A 19460-nucleotide genomic window follows, 5' to 3' on the forward strand; every position below is an offset into this window, starting at 1 on the left:
ACCAATGAAAAGTATTAACTAAATTGTGACTAAACATCTGTCTGTAGCACATGTTTCGATATTGTCTCTGTCGGGTGGAAACCTCATTATATTTTAAACAGTTTCAGGATTCAAATTCCAAACTAGCAAAAGCAACAGATCTACAACCTCAAAACGACCTTTTGCAACGTGTTTCGAGCTTGTATATCTGCCACTTGTGATGCTTTTGTGTGGACGCCGTAGTTATATTAGTATGATCAAGTTGGTTCATGAAAATACACCCGACAGCAACGATATAGTACGCTTTCTGCCCGACAGCGACATTCTGCTGATTCTGATAATGTTGTCATGCGGCTGCAGAGCTGTGCTTTTGTTAAAAGGGAATATACAGCCCTCCCGCCCCTCACCAGCGTATCCTTTAGTCTCTAGGCCGTGCAGGGGGCTGTCACTGATATTATGTTGTCAACTCGGCTGGAGGCTTGGCCACGGGGGGACACATAATTCTAGCAGCTCAACGGCCCATAGAGGAAAGAAGCCATGATGTCATGCTCATGCAATATTATTCTGTCATTTTCTGGGTTGTTTTGTTTGTGAAACATCTCTCTCTCGCTCTCTCGCGCACGCACGCGCTCGCTCTTCCTCTCTCTCTCTCTCTCTCTCTCTCTCTCTCTCTCTCTCTCATTAAAAGTCCATAGACTTGGTTGCCACTCTGTTTGTTTAAAGTGCTCTAAAAAAAACAACATGAAATAGTCCATGAAATTTCGAATGCCAGACGTTGGAGCAGCTAGCGCTCCTCAAAAATCATACAGAGAATACAGATGAATGAGTACATTTGGTCCTTTTCTGGATGCTTTTTTGGGGCTTTTTCTTTTAAATAATTGATTTAACAACTTTAACCCTGTGTAATTTGTTGATCGGTGTCCCTCTTGGCTCTATACTTGGTCCCCTCCTTTTCCCCCTATATAATATAATATCTCAAACTATATCTCTTTGCCCAACATAGCTAACTACAAGCAAATGTTCTTCCATTATGACATGCCCTGCAGAATCGGGATTATTTTCAACCTGTTATCCCTATTTTGGGCTTGCCATTATAGGTAAAATTTTCCCAGAAAAAATAGTTAAAATAACCCTACCCCTAAAAAAAGGGAAATTAATTCACAATGAAAAAACAAAACATTAGATGTTTAGTTAGGTCATGATGGAGACATCCATAGATGCTGTTGTGCACCAGAACAATCTGTCTGTCTGTCTGTCTGTCTGTCTGTCTGTCTGTCTGTCTGTCTGTCTGTCTGTCTGTCTGTCTGTCTGTCTGTCTGTCTGTCTGTCTGTCTGTCTGTCACTCTCTGTACATATATCAGCGGAAATGCAGTAAAAAAAGTTTCACACAAAAAATGGAAAACAGTTGATTTTACACTGTGCCTGCTGTGCTGCCTATTACTCTGTGCCCGTTGTCGTCAAAGAGATAACTGCCGGGCATGGGGGGTAGGGTTCCTTATCGTTGATAATTTGGCAATCTTCATTTCATGCCTCGTGATTTTAATGTAATAAAATGTACGTACATAAAATAAAATGTCTCCGTCTCGCCGGGTGCCAACAAATTGGAACTAGCCCTAATTATGACTGCTGTGTCATGTTCAGGCTTTACGCCGCAAATGCTGTCGTATATCTTCAGCCTTTAAAATCCTATTCACACAAACGAGTAACACTGGCAATGCAGTGAGATCCCTAACCCCTAAACCTAACCTTTAAATGCCTAATCCTACATATTTTCCAAATTGTAAATCTCTAAAAATATTTTCTTATCCATTAAACAACCATTTCTCTTGCGGAGGCTGCAAGAAATATGCCAGCAGAGCTGTAGGCTATATTTCTGCTGTCGGGCAGAAACCAGCCAGGTGCAAAACGTTCTTTTTTCAGGAAATGAAAAATATAACATTTTCAGGATATGAAGAAAACATTATATTTTTTAGAACAAAGCAAAACTGCATGCCTTATCAAAGTTGGTATTGTGACTTTATATATTGTCAATTACTTGCATGAGAGGGGGAGAGGTGGTGGAGTTATGCCTGATTGATAATAGTCGCGTGCCGGTGTCAAGCACAAGGTCACAACGAATCGCTGCATAGCGCGTAGTGACCATGTACTGTACATTGGCTATTTTTTCGGCTTTACAGTTGGTTAAAAATGGCAGTGTGTGTGTATGTGTGTGTGTGTGTGTGTGCGTGTGCGTGTGTGCGTGCGTGCGTCATGTCAGTGGCTAGCTTTTGTTTCTCAACTCATTATTGCTGCATGCGTCATGGAGTCTGTACGCACCTTGACCTTGTTGCCATGGCATTGCGCGCTGTCAGGGCCATCACACACACACACACACACACACACACACACACACACACACACACACACACACACACACACACACACACACACACACACACACACACACACACACAGGGCTTGTTAAATACTCCTAGAAGTAGAGAGGATCATGTAAGCCAACCCAATAATACTGCCCTAGGCCGGCCTACAAAGCCAAAGTGCGGTAACTATACGTTTTAGGACACACCAACTCATTCGTGTATCCCAAATGTAAAATTAGCCTTGGTGCTTTTACAACAGCTCTGTGGAAGGTTTCGTTTCTTGTGGCTCTCTTGAGGAACTGTGCTTCTTGTGTTACCATAGCTGCATGGCCTCATTACCATAACTGGACCCCAATGAGCTGTACAATTGATTTGGCGTGGCTGTCTTCATCTTCGCAGGAATCTAGCACAATGGTCTTTTTATGGTCAGTCGGAGAAATCCTGTGTGTGTGTGTGTGTGTGTGTGTGTGTGTGTGTGTGTGTGTGTGTGTGTGTGTGTGTGTGTGTGCGTGTGTGCGTGTGTGCATGTGTGCGTGCGTGCGTGGGTATTGCATTGTTAACCCAGCGTGGGTGTATGCTGTCTCGTTGCGATTGCATGACATCAAATTGTTCAGATGTTCAGATGATTCAGATGGCTTTCTGAACAATGGCTATAGTACCCAGTGTTGGGTGTAATGCACTACAATTTCAATTTACTATTTAGAAGATGCTCTTATCCAGCGACTTACAATAAGCAAGGTAATTAATCACATAAATAGAGAGAATAGTGTAGTAGTGCCTCAATTAACTAGGATACCAGGTAAACTAGCTAAATCTGTCAAACAAATTCTGTACTTTAAAAACACAAGATTCCAGGTAAACAATTAACCCAGGATCTGTCGATAACATGCCATCTAAATGACATTCTTAAGATTCTATCTGAATCACATTCTTAATAACTGGTCAAGGAAATCAGATCTAAGAAACCAAATTCATGAGAACGAGTGACCAAGATTATATCTGTACAATAGCCATATCCTGGTCAGTCGCTAGCCTCAGTGGAAAGAGAAGGGGCAAGAATGGATACAGGGAGAACACATTTCTGACCAGTAAGGTCTGAGGAAGAGCCTTAATTCCAGCTTGAAATGTTGCCAATAAATATACTAGTGATGCACGATGTAATCGGTAGCATGTCGAAATCGGCCATATCGACCATAAAAATGCCATATCGGTATCGGATCGGTCTCAAAATAATCCAGAATATTTTCACAGATATTGATGATGCAATAATAATGCGATTGCCAATGGCTCTGTCGCTTTTGTTTTGTGTATTTCTAATGTTGTTTTGTGTATTTCTAATGGCAGCATAATCCGTATAATATCGGAATCGGTCAGAATCGGCATTCTGGTGTACGGATTGTATTGTTATTTCATAGTTTTATTTTGAGACAGTTATAGCCTGCCACCAGTGGCTCCTTGATTGATGTTAAACGGCATTGCATCGTTATTGGAACATGTGAGGCGAGCCTTGTTCTTGTCTCCACATGTTTTGTGAATGACTCCATATCCAACCCACCTGAAGGAAGGAAGAGTTAAACATCTATCCAATCCTATGATAACAATCCATGCATACGAGTCACCCACATACAGTGCATAAACACACACAGACACGCATGTTACAGTAGCACGCAACGCACATCAGCACATACAGTAGTAGGCTACAGTACAACCAACACGCACAGTACGCACACAGGCATGCACATGCATACATACAGTGCAACAAACCATGTACAACCCAGATTCGGCACAAACAAGGGACTAAATTATTTTCGCTCCTATGCCACCAAAATGTGGAATGCCCTACCAACAGTCATTAAGGCATGCGAATCCCTTGACTCCTTCAAAACCGCTCTCAAAGGGCACCTACGGACGGCTGCAATTCGAAACTGGCCTCCGTAAAATCTGAATCCCCCCCCCACTGCCCACCCCTTTTCCCCCTCACTGTATATGTTTATTTTCCCTTTTTACCTCCATTATGATGAATTCCTGTTCTGTTCTTTGTCTATATAGAAGTGTCTATTTGTACGTCTCTAAATGTTTTGATGAATTGAACATGGTGGACCATGTTGTAAACAAGTGTAATGCTTAATTGGGTTGTCCACTCACAGTTAACAGCCTTTGTATTGAGTTTGTGCTTGAAATGTACTGTAATTCTGCAAACAGTAGATAGGCGCATACTGTAATGCATGTTGTGCACACACTCGTGAATGCTACAGCATGCAGAGTTTTGCATGTGCTCACCCTCACACACACACGCACACGCACACGCACACACACACACACACACACACACACACACACACACACACACACACACACACACTGTATTAGTCTGTGCATATGTATGTATGCATGTGGAGCAGTACCATGGGTATGTTCGTCTGACAATTCCAGCAGACATGTTCATAAAAGAGGATGTTGTATTACTAATATTGTATTATCAGCCACATGCCTGCTCACCTCCACCCGCTCCAGAGATCACATCACACCAGTCCTTCATGACCTCCACTGGCTCCCCGTTAAACAAAGAATCGACTTCAAAGTACTCCTCGCCACCTACAAGGCACTGCGCAACCTGGCTCCCCCCTACCGCTCCGCCCTCCTCGACCCGCCATGTCCTTTCACGTTCCCTCAGGTCCAGCGACGCCGGCCTCCTTGTGATCCCCAAAAAGATCAAGCTCAAATCCTGGGGCGACAGGGCCTTCTCTGTGGCCGCCCCTTACCCTCTGGAATGCACTCCCCAAACACATCAGAGATGCTCACTCCCTCCCTCCCTCCTACCTTCAAAACTGCACTGAAAACTCACCTGTTTAGACTTGCCTTCCCAAGCTGACGTGTTTTTAACTTGTTACATGTACTGTTTTATTGGTTTTAATTCTTATTTTACTTTTTCTTCCTAATACTGTTGTCCTTTTCTTATATGTTCCCTCTCCTGGCCCCCACACGTGTAAAGCGTCTTTGAGTACCATGTAAAACGCTATATAAGATATTATTATTATTATTATTACTAACTCCCCCTGCAATGCTGGCACATGGTAGATCACAGTGATGGATGGACCTCTGTGCTGCATAGGAAACCCCACATAGGCAAGGCACATGTGCTTTACATAACATTAACCCTGTAAGACCCGGATACATTTCTACTTGCAAAAAAGAGATTTCAACCTTACTACTACTTTGTACTACTAGGACTTATGTTAAAAAAATATGTTAAAAAAAAAAAAAAAAGTTTATTGAAAATTGTATGCACATTTATAATAATTATTAAAATAATAATAATAAATTAATAATTTACATTCGGTGGATATCTTTCACAATAATACATGATACATGTTCTAGACATTCTAATGATCACACAAATATATGTATTACATGCATTTGAGTTACTTTTATCAGGATTAAAGATAAAGGTCATAGGTCAATTTTGATTAGAATTTACACTGAGTCCAGAGATTTTTGAAGTAAATTTTTGCCTCTGTGGGGGGTATTTATATGCAAATATCATGACCAATGGCATTGCAAGACTAAACAATGAACATCAATGATGATGTTTAGGTGAAAAAAGAATAGAAAAAAAAAAAAATGAAGTGATTAATTAAAATAAAAATGTTACAGAGAAGCATCGTTGGGTCTTTTAAACAGAACAAACACATTTTAACAGGTCATTAGAATACAAGGTTTTGGGGGAGGTTTTTAATGGGAGGAGTAGGACGGGCTCTATCCTCCCATTGGGGGCACCTCACTGGCAGTTGAACCAATAGCTAAGACATAAATGGCGTAACAACGACATGGGGTATAAAAAGGGGCAAAAATGTAAATTCTGATATTGTCAAAATATTGTTTTAATCCATCAGCCTGAGCCAATATTCATACTTGGAGGGGTGGAGAGACAGAAAGAGAGAAAAGAGATTAAATATAAGTTATCTAATATTGTTAATGCATTCAAACACACACAGAGAGAGAGAGGGGGGGTTAGTTGGATGATCGGCTGCAGAGACGGAGACACATGTACAGTATATGAGATGGAGATGAGAACGATGATGAAGAAGTGAGAGTGAATTAGAGATAGAGAGACTGAGACACACCATGAAGTAAAGCAACACTTAGAGGCTGAGGCCCAACATTTATCCTACTGCACGTCTGACTGCCATCTGAGGATAAGGCTGGCTGTGTATGTGCGTGTGTGTGTGTGCGTGTGCGTGTTGTACACACACGTGCACAGTGACATGCAGCATGTGGCAGTGCACTCTCTGACTCGTCTGCAGAATGTCAGTGTGCTTCACACGGCCCATTAGTCCCCAGGTCTGTCTCCTGCTTGTACACTGACTGCTGTCAGCCTTTCACTTGCTTATGTTGTTATACTGTGCGTGTGTGTGTCCGCACGTGTTTGCGTGTCTGCCTGTGACTGTGTGCACTGACTCACTTGGAAAGCACAGCACTCCCCAAATGTAAGGTTATGAACACTTGAATCATATAGCATACATATTCTGGGGAAAGCATGAGGCAAAGATCTACCATCTCTCTGACTGTGCTTGTAGATCAGCTATTTTTGGCAAAGATATGTGGAGTAAAGTGGGAACAAGGTATAAAGTGGGCATAGTTTAGACCCCTGGGGAACTTGGACAACAAAGCATATAGACTTTAAACAGATAGACAAAGAAGACATTTCAAGTGATAAGAATCGACCTTCAATGAATTTGAACGTTATCTCTTTACACAGTAATATCACGTGTTAATTCATCCATTTATAACTCAGAGAATATACAAATGTAATTCACAAACTCAGTCACATACGGTATGCTCTCAGGGTAAACCTTTTTTTTGAGGGGCGCTAGCAGCTGTTTGTGTTTGTGTGTATGAGCGCGGTATGAACGTGATGAAGTGTGATTTAATGTTTTACTGTGTAGATGGATGGACATGGATGATGATTGATGCATATGCTGCTGCTGATTCTTTATACCAATGACATACTGATGGGGCTCATGTTGGCAACAAGCTGTCTTTGCAAACAAACCCCATTTTATAAGGGGGTTGGCGGATCTGTCTGTCTGTCTGTCTGTCTGTCTGTCTGTCTGTCTGTCTGTCTGTCTGTCTGTCTGTCTGTCTGTGTATGCCTGCTGTGAGCTAATCTCTCAAACCCTTAGACCGATCAGCTTCAAATTCTGTGTGCGGGCAGTAGACCATTTGTTTTTATACGGTTAATATTTTACTTTTAATTTTATGATGGATTGACATTACAGGCTTGTCACATGAAGTCTGATATCCACATTGGAGTCATGCCATTCCCATGTGGATCCTGAGATCTACATGATTAGATTATTTTCATTGGCTTAATTGGTACTATATAGCAGGGGTTCTCAACGTTTTTGGCTGGGGACCCCCGGAAAGACATTGGCCATGTCTCGCGAAAAAATCTGTGAACAGTGTGTGAGGAGGAGGAAACCTTTTTTAGAGAAAAGGGGAAAAATCTATTTTGTCATTGAGACCTGGGAAGGTTGTGGCTTTCAGGGTGACAATCCAGAACGTTTCTCTCTGCAGCAACTGCTTTAATCTATCACCGCCTTTTAGGGATGATTTTATAGCAATGATTTTTAAAGAGCTTGGGTTGGCATGATGAGCCTCTTTGTAATGTACCGCCATGGGATAATCAGGGTTTTCACTCCGTATTGCATACTTGTGTTCTGCTAGTCTATCTTTTAGTCTGCGCTTAGTTCGTCCTATATAGAAGCAGCCACAGTCACATTCTAATCTATAGACAACAAAAGTAGTGTTGCAGTTGGCGAAGCCTCTAATCTGAAAGGTTTTCTTGGACTGAAGACATCCACAAAACTCTTTGTCTTAATTACGTTGGAGCAGTGGTTGCAGTTACCACACTTGAAATTGCCCTCTGGACGCAGTAGCCAAGCAGACTGGTTGGGAGGAGTGGGTGGCAGGTACGTAGCTGTAGCTCCTGACCAGCTTGTCTTTTAGGGTGGGGGCACGCCTAAAAGAGAAAGAAGGGGGGTGAGGAAATGCAGTTTTGAGGTCCGGGTCACTCTGTATAATGCTCCAGTTCTTCTTTATAATGTCCTTAATTTTATGTGCATTGGTACTATACGGAGTAGTAAAATATATCTGTCCAGGGTTGGGTAAACTTCTTCTGGAACAGATTTGTCCTTTCCTGAGATTTTGCTTTAGTGTATGCCTGTTGCAGTGTGTGCTTTTTGTAGCCTCGATGAGTAAACCTGTGGTACATATCTGTGGCTTGTTGGTCAAAATCATCATCGGAATCACAGAGCCTCCTTAATCTTTGAAACTGTCCATAGGGGATGTTGGAGATAAGACTGGAGAGATGGAAACTGTCTGCTCGTAGGATCGTATTACGGTCACTACTTTTTCTGTAAATGGATGTATGCAGATTACCATTATCAATCATCCCTCGATATCTTTAAATCTAAAAAAATAATTTCTCAGATTAGCATTAGTGGAATTTATGAAATTCTTGTTCTTGTTCAGAACCTGTGAAAATCATGCATAGATCGTCAATGTATCTGCCGTACCATTTGATCTTGTCCAAGAAGGGGTTGAGTTGACTATAGATGTATCTTTCCTCCCAGAGCCCCAAGAAGAGTCCCGCATAGGGACCCTGACGAAGGCTGATTGCCGAAACGCGTTGGTCCTCCCTTTTTGTAATGATCTTTGCCATGCCTTAACTTACAATAAAGGCTTTTTTCACCTCACTGGAACAGAGTGCCTTGGATCCTCTTCTTTATTTTCATGATTTAACCTCGCCAACGAGCACCTGTATTCAGTTCAACAAACAAAGGACCATGCGGCAGCGCTCCCTTCCTCTAATCAACGTTAGTAGCTACAGTAGAACTTTGAAATCAACTCTTTACTTAATCAAGAGCCAATGAAGTGAACAGACTTTAAGAGTAATGTGTTCATCATTTTGAATTAACCGTGTGTGTGTGTGTGTGTGTGTGTGTGTGTGTGTGTGTGTGTGTGTGTGTGTGTGTGTGTGTGTGTGTGTGTGTGTGTGTGTTCACAGACCAATGATGTGGCGGGAAACACTTGGAACTGGCTGTACTTCTTCCCTCTCATCATCATCGGCTCCTTCTTCATGCTCAACCTGGTTCTGGGTGTTCTGTCTGGGTGAGTCCTCCATTGTCTATTTATCAGTGCCCCGGACGCACGCACGCAGGCACACGCGCGCGCGCACACACACAATATAATTACTTAAAGGTATATTCAGTGATTTAACTTAATTCAAATATCACTTATTTTTTCTTTTTTTCTGGATAATCCTCCCTACTATAGAGTGTGCTGACCATATAAGGAGTTCCTCCCTGTCCCCAGTGAGCCCCTGGGGTCAAAAAATCCTAGTTTCAGTTTTGGTGGCGGGTGGCAAAACCTTCATCCAATCAGGATGAGTGGGGCCTTCCTCCAATCATGATCGAGTGGGGGCGGGCCTTGGTGCACATGCTGTTGGCCTGTTGCACTTCCCCCCACTGTAGAGCGTGCATGTGCACATTTTGTTACCGGGGCGGACTGGCCGTAGAGTTCTCATCGGGCCTGAAAAGTAAGGCCCGGCCCTACCCTACCCTAACTGGGTCGGCCCGAGGCCCGGCCCGACCCTAACAATTACCATAATGTCAGGCCCGAAAACCCGAAAAAGCCTGAGTGAAAAAAAAGAGAAAAAAAGGAAAAAGAAAAATGCCACTATATGGCCGCGGCGCCGTGGATTATTGAGACGACCGTGTCAGAGAACGTACTAATAGTCTAGTCGCCGAAATAAAGGATTTATGTAACTCACGTTAATGTTCCATTTTCAACATTCTAATGGTTTCCAGCAATTTCCAGGGGTGAGTAAACATCTTCTGAATCAAAGTAGCAGCGATCCTCTGAAGTGACGCAGTTAATTATGTCCAATAGGCTACTGGCAATATTATGACAATTGTCAACTTGGCTATAATCTAGTAGTTACTGTATAGTTTACATTAATCATTGCCTCTCAAACCCACATACCACGCGTAATGTGCGTTGCCTAACCAAAAGAACAGACATACAAACCATCAACATGCCGCTCGATGGCGTGTCGAGTCTGTCGACAGCTTGCAGATCTTTTATTTTGGGCAGTGGGCACACAACGAGGCGCGCTGCGCTACGATGGGGAAATTAAATAGCTGTAGGCGCGCTGCGATACGATTTGTAAACCAAATAGCTGTAGCCTACAGTGTGACTGTAACATTGCTTGGTCATCATGTAACTATATTACGTGCAGGCGCTTTCATAGTTATATGGAGCATTTACCGTTGATTAGGTAGCCTAATTTAGCTTATTCACCCAGCTGGGTTCAACGAGACAGCAGTGTCTCGTTAAGCCCCGACGTTTCCAAAACGAGCTATTGCGGATAAATCGATGGTCTTATAAAACATTTAAGCATATGGCAAGTTGACTTAAGTTATATAGTTGATGCTGAGCAGTAAGCAGCTCATTTGGTTGGCAAACCAGAGGCCAGCCAGCGGTAGCAAATTCAACAACCACCGTTCTATTCTGTCACTTTGGTGCGCTGCTGCCTGCTGCTGATCATCGCCTCCTCCTCCTTCAGTCACATATAATAGCCTAAACTGTAAAAGTTAATCGCCAACATTCACCAGCTCAGCCCTCTTCATATTAAATAAATACATTACACAAACAACAGAATTGTTATTATTGTTATAATAAAATTAAAAAAGAAAAAATCACGGAAAATCACAGAGCCCGAGGCTCGGCCCGGCCCGACTAATTATCGTGCATTTTGGGCCCGGCCCTACCCGAAAATGTCGGGCCGGGTCGGGCCGGGTTCGGGCAGAGATTGAGAACTCTAGGACTGGGTGGTTTTCCAAATCACCCAAATCACTGAATGCTCCTTTAAGTTGATACTCAGAGCAGTAGTCAAATTAAGACAGAGGTTCTCTACATTTTTCATTTCAAGGACCCCCAGTTTGATATGCATTAGGACACATGTGGTACAATTTGTATTTTTATTTTCTATTTATTTTTTAATCTAACCAATTAACCAATCTAGCCTGGCCTGGAACCAACATTAACTCAATTACTGCCAAGGACGACTTTGATGACTTTTTTCCCCACTGGACCCCACTGCAAAAGGACTACTTTCTGTGGTTTTTATTGAGTCAGTGAGATTGCTATTTTCACTACCGTCTGGATAGGTCTCCGTTGCGGGCAATTGATAAACAGGAAATGGTCCGTCAGTGAAAAGGTTCCCCTCCGTCCACTTGAATGTTAACTGAAATTTGAAAACCCTTTTTTATCTTTTACCTTTTGTGTGTGTGTGTGTGTGTGTGTGTGTGTGTGTGTGTGTGTGTGTGTGTGTGTGTGTGTGCGCGTGTGCGCGAGTGTGTGTGTGTGTGTGTGTGCGTGCGTGCGTGCGCATGTGTGTTTGTATTTTTGTACTGTACACAATCTTTCACCTCTAGCGGGATGGCTGGGCCCACTCACTCTGAAAGCCAGCTGTCTCTTTTCTCTTTCAAGAAACTACTGTGCATGTACTGGGGCATTACCATAATGAAATGACCCCATGCGGAAATAGTAAATATGGAGAGTACCGGGGCCGCCTTTATCTTAATGAAAAGCCAATCTGGGTCCACTCACAGTGACACTTCAGTCCCGGTCAACATGTGCTCACATGAGGCTTACTGTACTGCTGTAGTGTCCTTCTAATGCTGTGAGCTGAGTATATAATACTACCACTCCTGCACCGAGTTTAGGACGTACTTCTACTGCTGCTCACATTTCCGATCAGAGGAGAGTGGAGACAGTGTGTTCTAGGAAACCTAAACTCTCACCCACTCCTCAGTGATTGATGCTGCTCATGACATTGTCAATGTGGCCTCTCTTCTCTTCTTCTCTTCTTTTCTCGGTGTCTGCCCATAGATCCGTAGTCCAAACATGCATTTTAACGTTGGTGAACATGTCCTGCTGGTTGGCGAACATGCGCTGCTGGTTGGCGAACATGCGCTGCTCCTGTGCTTGCGGTTGTGTTGAGGGTTAGGGTTAGAGATAGAGTTAGTAATTTCGGAACATTGGGAGGTCGGCACAATGGGAGGAAATAATCGGAATAATGACATGGCACCCTCTTCTCTTCTCTTCTCTTCTCTTCTCTTCTCTTCTCTTCTCTTCTCTTCTCTTCTCTTCTCTTCTCTTCTCTTCTCTTCTCTTCTCTTCTCTTCTCTTCTCTTCTCTTCTCTTCTCTTCTCTTCTCTTCTCTTCTCTTCTCTTCTCTTCTCTTCTCTTCTCTTCTCTTCTCTTCCGCCGAACCCCGACTTCCACATTCCTTCCTCTTTCACCTTTGCAACTCTCATCTCAGCCTTTCACTTCCCTATTCCTGGCTTTGTTTTAATCATGAAGCCCCCCCCCCCCTCGTTTCCTTTTTTCCTCTCAGTCTCAATCTCTCCCACAGTGAAGGGAGCGGCCCACGATCACAAACAAAGGACTTCTACCATAGGCCTCATCTCACCAAAGCTTGAATGAAAGGCAGCGTCTCATATTGTAGATGTGGTCGTTATAGTCAAGAGAGAGACTGCAGGAAGCTTCATTTAACAATCCGTTCAGTCGCCTCTCACATTTGGGAGCGGGACTCATCCTCATCCATGCTCTTAGCATAACAGCACACATCTTGCGCCCGCTGTTTTAGTCTTTGTCCCGAGTGCCTCATCTTTTGCGAGTTATTTCAGACTTTTTCTCTTCTGATTCTGTTCCGTTCTCGCATGTCTCATGGGACCAACATTATGTTGTGTTCAGATGGTCTCTAGCATGCATGTTTCACCGTACTTTTGCACATGACTGAAATGTATCCTCTGCATTTACCCATCCTATCTATTAGGATCAGTGGGTGCTATGCAGCACCCTGGGGAGCACTTAGGGTACACATAAACTGGGCATATGTGTCGTTCACTGAAAATAGTGGATCTACAAGCTCTACAAGGTCCTGTACCCTGAAAATTGCAGATCCACAAGCTCACAACATTCATGTATCTCCAGTGCAAAAGCTTGAAGATCTGCTATTTATCAGGGGGTTTCCTGTTCTTAACTGTGTAACATATATATTATTATATTCATGTAACATGAATATTTTAATCTATATAACACGTCTGTATATGCGTGTGCATGCGTGCATGCATGCGTGCGTGTGTGCATTTCCACAGGGAATTTGCTAAAGAGCGAGAGCGCGTGGAGAAGAGACAGGAGTTCCTGAAACTTCGGAGACAGCAGCAGATCGAGCGGGAGCTGACTGGCTACCTGGAGTGGATCTGTAAAGCAGGTCAGCCTCTCGTGCGTGCATGCATGTGGGCGTGTTAGACAGACAGTAATGGGGTTGTTATCCTTTAGGATTGGGGGGTATGAGATGAACAAGGAGGCGGGGGAACGGCGGGAGGGGAGCTCCGCGCGTTGTGCTGGCTATACTGCGAGCCTCCCCGAGTCCCCGTTCTTCTGTCCCCCTAGCCTGGGGGCCACCTATACTTTCTATGGCATAGGCAGCTCCTGGCAGGATCCGCCAGGAGAATCTAGACGCAGCTGCGTGACATGAGATTAATTAATTAGACAGAGAGAGAGAGGAGTGTGTGTGTGTACGTGTGTGCATGTGTGCGTCAATTTAACAAAGGTGCAGACGATCAGAAATCAGCAGAGAGTGATCGATGTTTGCGTTACTGTATGCCGTATTGAAGTGGACCAGGCCCCAGACTTTTTTTTCTCCCTGGAAATAAAAACGTCTGGGTTTCCGAGGCTACTGTCCCCCCACACACACACACTGGTCACGGCCAGGAGGACAGTGCTGCCCGGCTATGCTCCGTGGTGGTTTTGCGATCTGAGCTCTCATTGCAACTATTATAAAGTATAGTATACTATAGCCAGCACAACATAACAACTTCTAGACCAATCAACATTGCCCGGAGCGAGTCTCGGTGACAGGTGAGTAAAATCAGAGAGAAGGGCTGGGGAGAGCTGTGGTTTGCTCTTCACCGCGGCTCAGTGACGTCATGTTGTAGTTTTCGGTGATCACCGAAAACTGGACTATGAATAGGCCTTTACAGATCTGTAACTCTGAGAGTGTCCAAATGGAACCAAATGATGGTCCTTGAAATTAAAAGGGTTGAGAACCACCAGTACAGTACCAGCAACTGTAGCAGACGCCGGTCCCTCAATGTTGGTTCCTCCAGTTCCTCCAGTTCAGGATCCCAACCCTGTACAGAAAGAAAAGAAAGAAAGAAAGAAAGAAAGAAAGAAAGAGAAAAGAATGACTATGCTGTCTTCCTCTACCTTTCAGAGGAGGTGTTACTGGAGGAGGAGGATGAGAATGCGGAGGATAATTCTCCTATGGACAGCGCGTGGTACAAGAGGAAACAGAACCTGCACGGTGAGCTGCACCACAGTGCTAAAACACACCCACACAGAGAGCTAGAGTCAACCACCGCTCACTGAATGAATGAATGAATGACTGGTTTATTTTCATCTTTTACCATGAGACATTACAAGAAAAAAAAGAGCACCACAGGATCCATGTTCATCTTGTGAAATGGGATTCTTGTGCCATGTCACTAGTTTTCATACTTGCGCAATGTAATAGTAGACTCACAGCATAAATAAAGAACGAAAAACAATGACATGTATAATTTTTATCTGAAGGCCTAAAGTGCATTCAGGAATGGAACACCCAGCAGCTATAGGTCTCTCTCTCTCTCTCTCTCTCTCTCTCTCTGCTAGGTTTTTTGTCTCCACCAGGCCGAAGGCATGGGGAGAGAGTATGTTTTGCACTCCGTCCGTGTGTCCGTCCGTCCGTGTGTGTGTGTCCGTCCGTCCTTCCTTCCGTCCGTCTGTGTACAGCTAATCTCCGGCACCGTTAACCCGGTCGATGCCAAACTTTGCACACACACTCCCTGGATGCCAACGATGAACCTCTGCCCCACATTTTCCAGAACGGCCTGTTATAGCGCCACCATGAGGCAGCTTTTCACATTTTTACCTAAAACTGCACCGATCTGCGTGAAACGTTGCATGCACACTCCCTAGAGGCCAAGGACAAACCTTTGACCTGCATTTTCCGCATCTGCCTTTTATAGCGCCACCAGGAGGCCGACTTTGGTAAAACACATTTTTTGATATTACTCCTCCAGATTCTGTCCAAAAATCTCACAAATCGTTACACAGTATCTCTATGGTCATGTGCTCAAGTCGGATCTGTCTGATATTTCATATTCCATCCTAATTGGCTATAATTGGCTTTCACAGTTTGTAAGATTGCCCCGTTTTGAACAATAGCCTCAAATCATGAACGCAGCATGCAATTTACGTGAAATCTTTCACACATTTTCTTACTAGGCTGAGGAATATATTCCACCCTTTTCACATTGGCCTGTTATAGCGCCACCAACAGGTTGATTTTTGCAAAACACATTTTTGGAACAAAATGCCTCAAATCATCCAATTGCCATCAAAGGCATATGAAGAAATGGCAATCGGTAAACATGATCTCTGTAGTCATGTGATCAAGACGAGTCTGTTGGATTTCTCAGATTGTACACTGATTGGCTAAGATTGCCTTCCAAAGTTTTCAGGAGTGGCCCGTTTCGTACAAAATGCTGCACATGTCCTGCTCATCCAGAATTCTATCCTCAGAGATGCTATGAGTGATCTGGCTCTGCATTTCCTCAACAAAATGAAGAAAATTGTTGCAAAAACAAATTAAAAAAAACATCCTCCTAAACATTTTGCCAAACATCACACACACTCCTATCCTCCTGGTGGAGACCTGTGCCCGGAAGGGCACTTTTTCTAGTTATCTCTGTTGCTTGCTTCCTGCTATTTCTTTCACTCTCTTTCTCTCTCTCTCACACACACCCACGCACGCACGCACGCACGCACGCACGCACGCACGCACGCACGCACGCACGCACGCACGCACGCACGCACGCACGCACGCACGCACGCACGCACGTGCCCACACACACGCACGCGCACACACACACACACACACACACACACACACACACACACACACAGCTGGAGGTCGTGCCTCCACTAGAGTCACATCTGTAGCCACTCCTATCTCTCACCATTGTAGTAGGGCATAATCTCAGCCAATTAAGCCTGGTGTGGAAGCCAGGCGTAATTAGTAGGATTTTAGAGCAAAGACTTGATTGGATTAGCTAAAGGGAATGTGCCACACACACACACACACACACACACACACACACACACACACACACACACACACACACACACACACACAGAGGTGTGATACATGCCATACACACAGTCACACAAATGCCCACAGGCTGGCATGTTTCAAGAAAAAATGTCATGCCTGGTGGCTCAGGCACTGGTCTTGTAGGCCTATCTGCCATTGCAGATGCCCCCCCCCCCCCCCCCCCCCCCCCACACACACACACACATACAAAATAATATTGAGCCTTTACATGAGCTACTTGTTCGTATGGTGAATAGCAAGGAGACACGATATAAGCTCACAGGAGATACAAGCTCATAAGCTTGTAGATCAGCTAGTATCACTTTTGAAAATGTAGAAGATTTACACATTGAAACAAATAAATAAAAAAATATATTCGCCCCAAAATAAATAAATAAATACAGCACAGCCTATTTTCATGATTTTGTGCAGAGGATTAAAATGCCCCATCTTCCTGCCACAGAAATGCCACTCTGTTATTACTGGAGCACAACATTTGGACTTCATCCTGAATGGCAGGTGGGAGCATTGAACAAAATGTCAGTCCGAGCCAAATGACAAGAATACAGAAGACTTTAAAATGTTTGATTTCAAAATTGGTATTCACCGCCATATACCAAAATATATCTAGTCCACAGATGACAGAAAATTGAGCAAACCTTTAAAACATTTTTTTTTTAATATTCAAGGAGTAGGTACAGAACATAAATTTGATTTAAAACATTGATAAAGGGCAGAATTTTCTAAGTAAGTCAGTCTGTGAATTATTACTCCTGGGTTCCAGCAAAAGCACATTATTCCTCCCTTATTCTACCCTGGGCTCCTCATGTAAGCCTGATTTATACTTAATTGCGTGCCAGTGTCACGCGTGGAAATAGCAGATCTATAAGCTGACAACACGCCAGATTGCTGTGCATTGTGAGCTTGTAGATCTGCTATATTTGCTGTGTGCCACACCGCCACGGGCGTGCAACTAAGTATACTTAACTGTGAGTGAAGAGGCAAAGCTGTGGATGTCAGCAAAGTGACAAATCTTTTTTGTGACACAGAGGGTCACATGACCATCCCATTCACGTGGAGATGGCAGTTTCTCATTCCAAGGCCGATTTCAAGTAGGAAGGCGGAAAATCTGCGAATGGAAAAATGTGATTGATGCCCCACTATTCATAGATTCCAATTAGCCCTTCCCCCACCCTGAACCAACCGACCACGCACGCACGCACGCACGCACGCACGCACACACGCACACACACACACACACACACACACACACACACACACACACAGGGGCTGTTTTGTCTATATAGGTCTATATAGGTCTCTATTTTGAATTAAGAATCTTCTTTGGTGATAGACAAAACCTGAAACTATTTTCAGCAATGGTACACTTATTTTTTCAGTGGGTAGATCTTGTTGAGCTGGTCATTTTGAAAGTAGATCTCACGTCATAAATGTGTGGGCACCCCTGATGTAGGACTAGTAGCATGCCAAAGTTTGTGCTATTGCCATTGAGAATGCATTGGGCTTTTAAGTTAAATAACTCAGAAACTACAAATCATTTCAAAGTAAAAAGTTCCAGCATTTGTCTCCACAGTAAGCTGAATTATAAAATGTGTGAATGGAGTTTCTAGGTGAAAGAGATTTTTTGACGTGCCATAGAGCTGCCATTGAGCCCCATTATAAATTTCTCAAATTTGAAAGCACTATATTTCTAAAACTATGAAACATTTCAAAGATTCCTTTTCAGGCAACCATGTCCACCATAAGATGAACCTAAATAGGTTTGAATGGGGTTCCTAGGTGTAAGTATGTAGGACTAGCAGCATGCCAAAGTTTGTGATATTGCCATTGAGAATGCATTGGGCGTTTAAGTTAAATAACTGAGAAACTACAAATCATTTCAAAGTAAAAAGTTCCAGCATGTGTCTCCACAGTAAGCTGAATTATAAAATGTGTGAATGGAGTTTCTAGGTGAAAGTGCCATTGAGCCCCATTGTGAATTTCTCAAATTTGAAAGAACTATATTTCTAGATCACAAACACGATACACCTGTTAACCTACTGTAACTCTCAAGAGAGTACAGATGGAACCAAATGGAACCGTCCATTTGAGCAACTGCACCTTTGGTCCATTTGTACAATCTCCAGAGTTAAACAAACAGTTAGGATTTCACTGTGTGTACCATAAACCCAACATAATCCAAAGAACAATGCAAGAGTAATGTCGTCTCTGTCGGGTGCAAACTCCAAAATGTCCAGAACTGTTACTTTTCAGTATTCAAATTCAAAAGTAGCAAAAGGTCGACGAAATCAAAACGCGTCACTTTGAGCTTCTGGATCTGCGACTTTCGATACTTGTGTGTATTACAGAGTATGTTCTTTCTTTGTGTACGTATAGTGCTGCAACGAGGCAAGGCCATTAAGAAGGGTAAAGGCGACCTGATGGGCGCAGAGGAAGGAGATGATCCATACGTGGACCGGCGGTCGTCCGGCGGTAAGCCTCTCTGGTGCTCACTTTTTTCCCCAGGAACATTCGGCGGTGCACTTCAGCCTTCAGTCGCTGTCCATTCACCCGGCTGACCTTTCCAATGAAAGATTTAGGACTGAAGGCAGATTCTAAAAAATGTCCTCCTAAATCCTAACAGTTTTCTGAGAAACCTATGTTTCTACTGTATGTCAGTGCAGTGGTGCTCTTTTTCATGTCAAGGACCCCCAGAATTATCTGTATTTGGCCGCGGACCCCCATCTGAAAATATGTAGTTCCAGGGACCCCCCCCCCCCCCCCCCAGAAGCAAAGATTTGAGTTTAAAACGTTCGCTCTGAAAGAATATATATTCAAATATTTGCACCACA

At 43.6% G+C, this 19460-nt stretch overlaps 1 protein-coding gene across 1 annotated transcript in view; it reads left to right on the forward strand.

Moving 5' to 3' along the window:
• cacna1bb (calcium channel, voltage-dependent, N type, alpha 1B subunit, b) overlaps window positions 1-19460 on the forward strand; it is a gene marked incomplete at its 5' end in the record, with an annotated part of 183268 nt that overhangs the window by 77707 nt on the left and 86101 nt on the right. The window contains 4 exon segments of the mRNA XM_079523538.1: window positions 9409-9512; window positions 13568-13683; window positions 14689-14778; window positions 19006-19101. Coding sequence (XP_079379664.1) covers window positions 9409-9512; window positions 13568-13683; window positions 14689-14778; window positions 19006-19101 — 406 coding nt within the window.

Source organism: Electrona antarctica (assembly GCF_951216825.1).
Source record: "Electrona antarctica genome assembly, chromosome: 16".
In the NCBI taxonomy this organism is placed as follows: domain Eukaryota; kingdom Metazoa; phylum Chordata; class Actinopteri; order Myctophiformes; family Myctophidae; genus Electrona; species Electrona antarctica.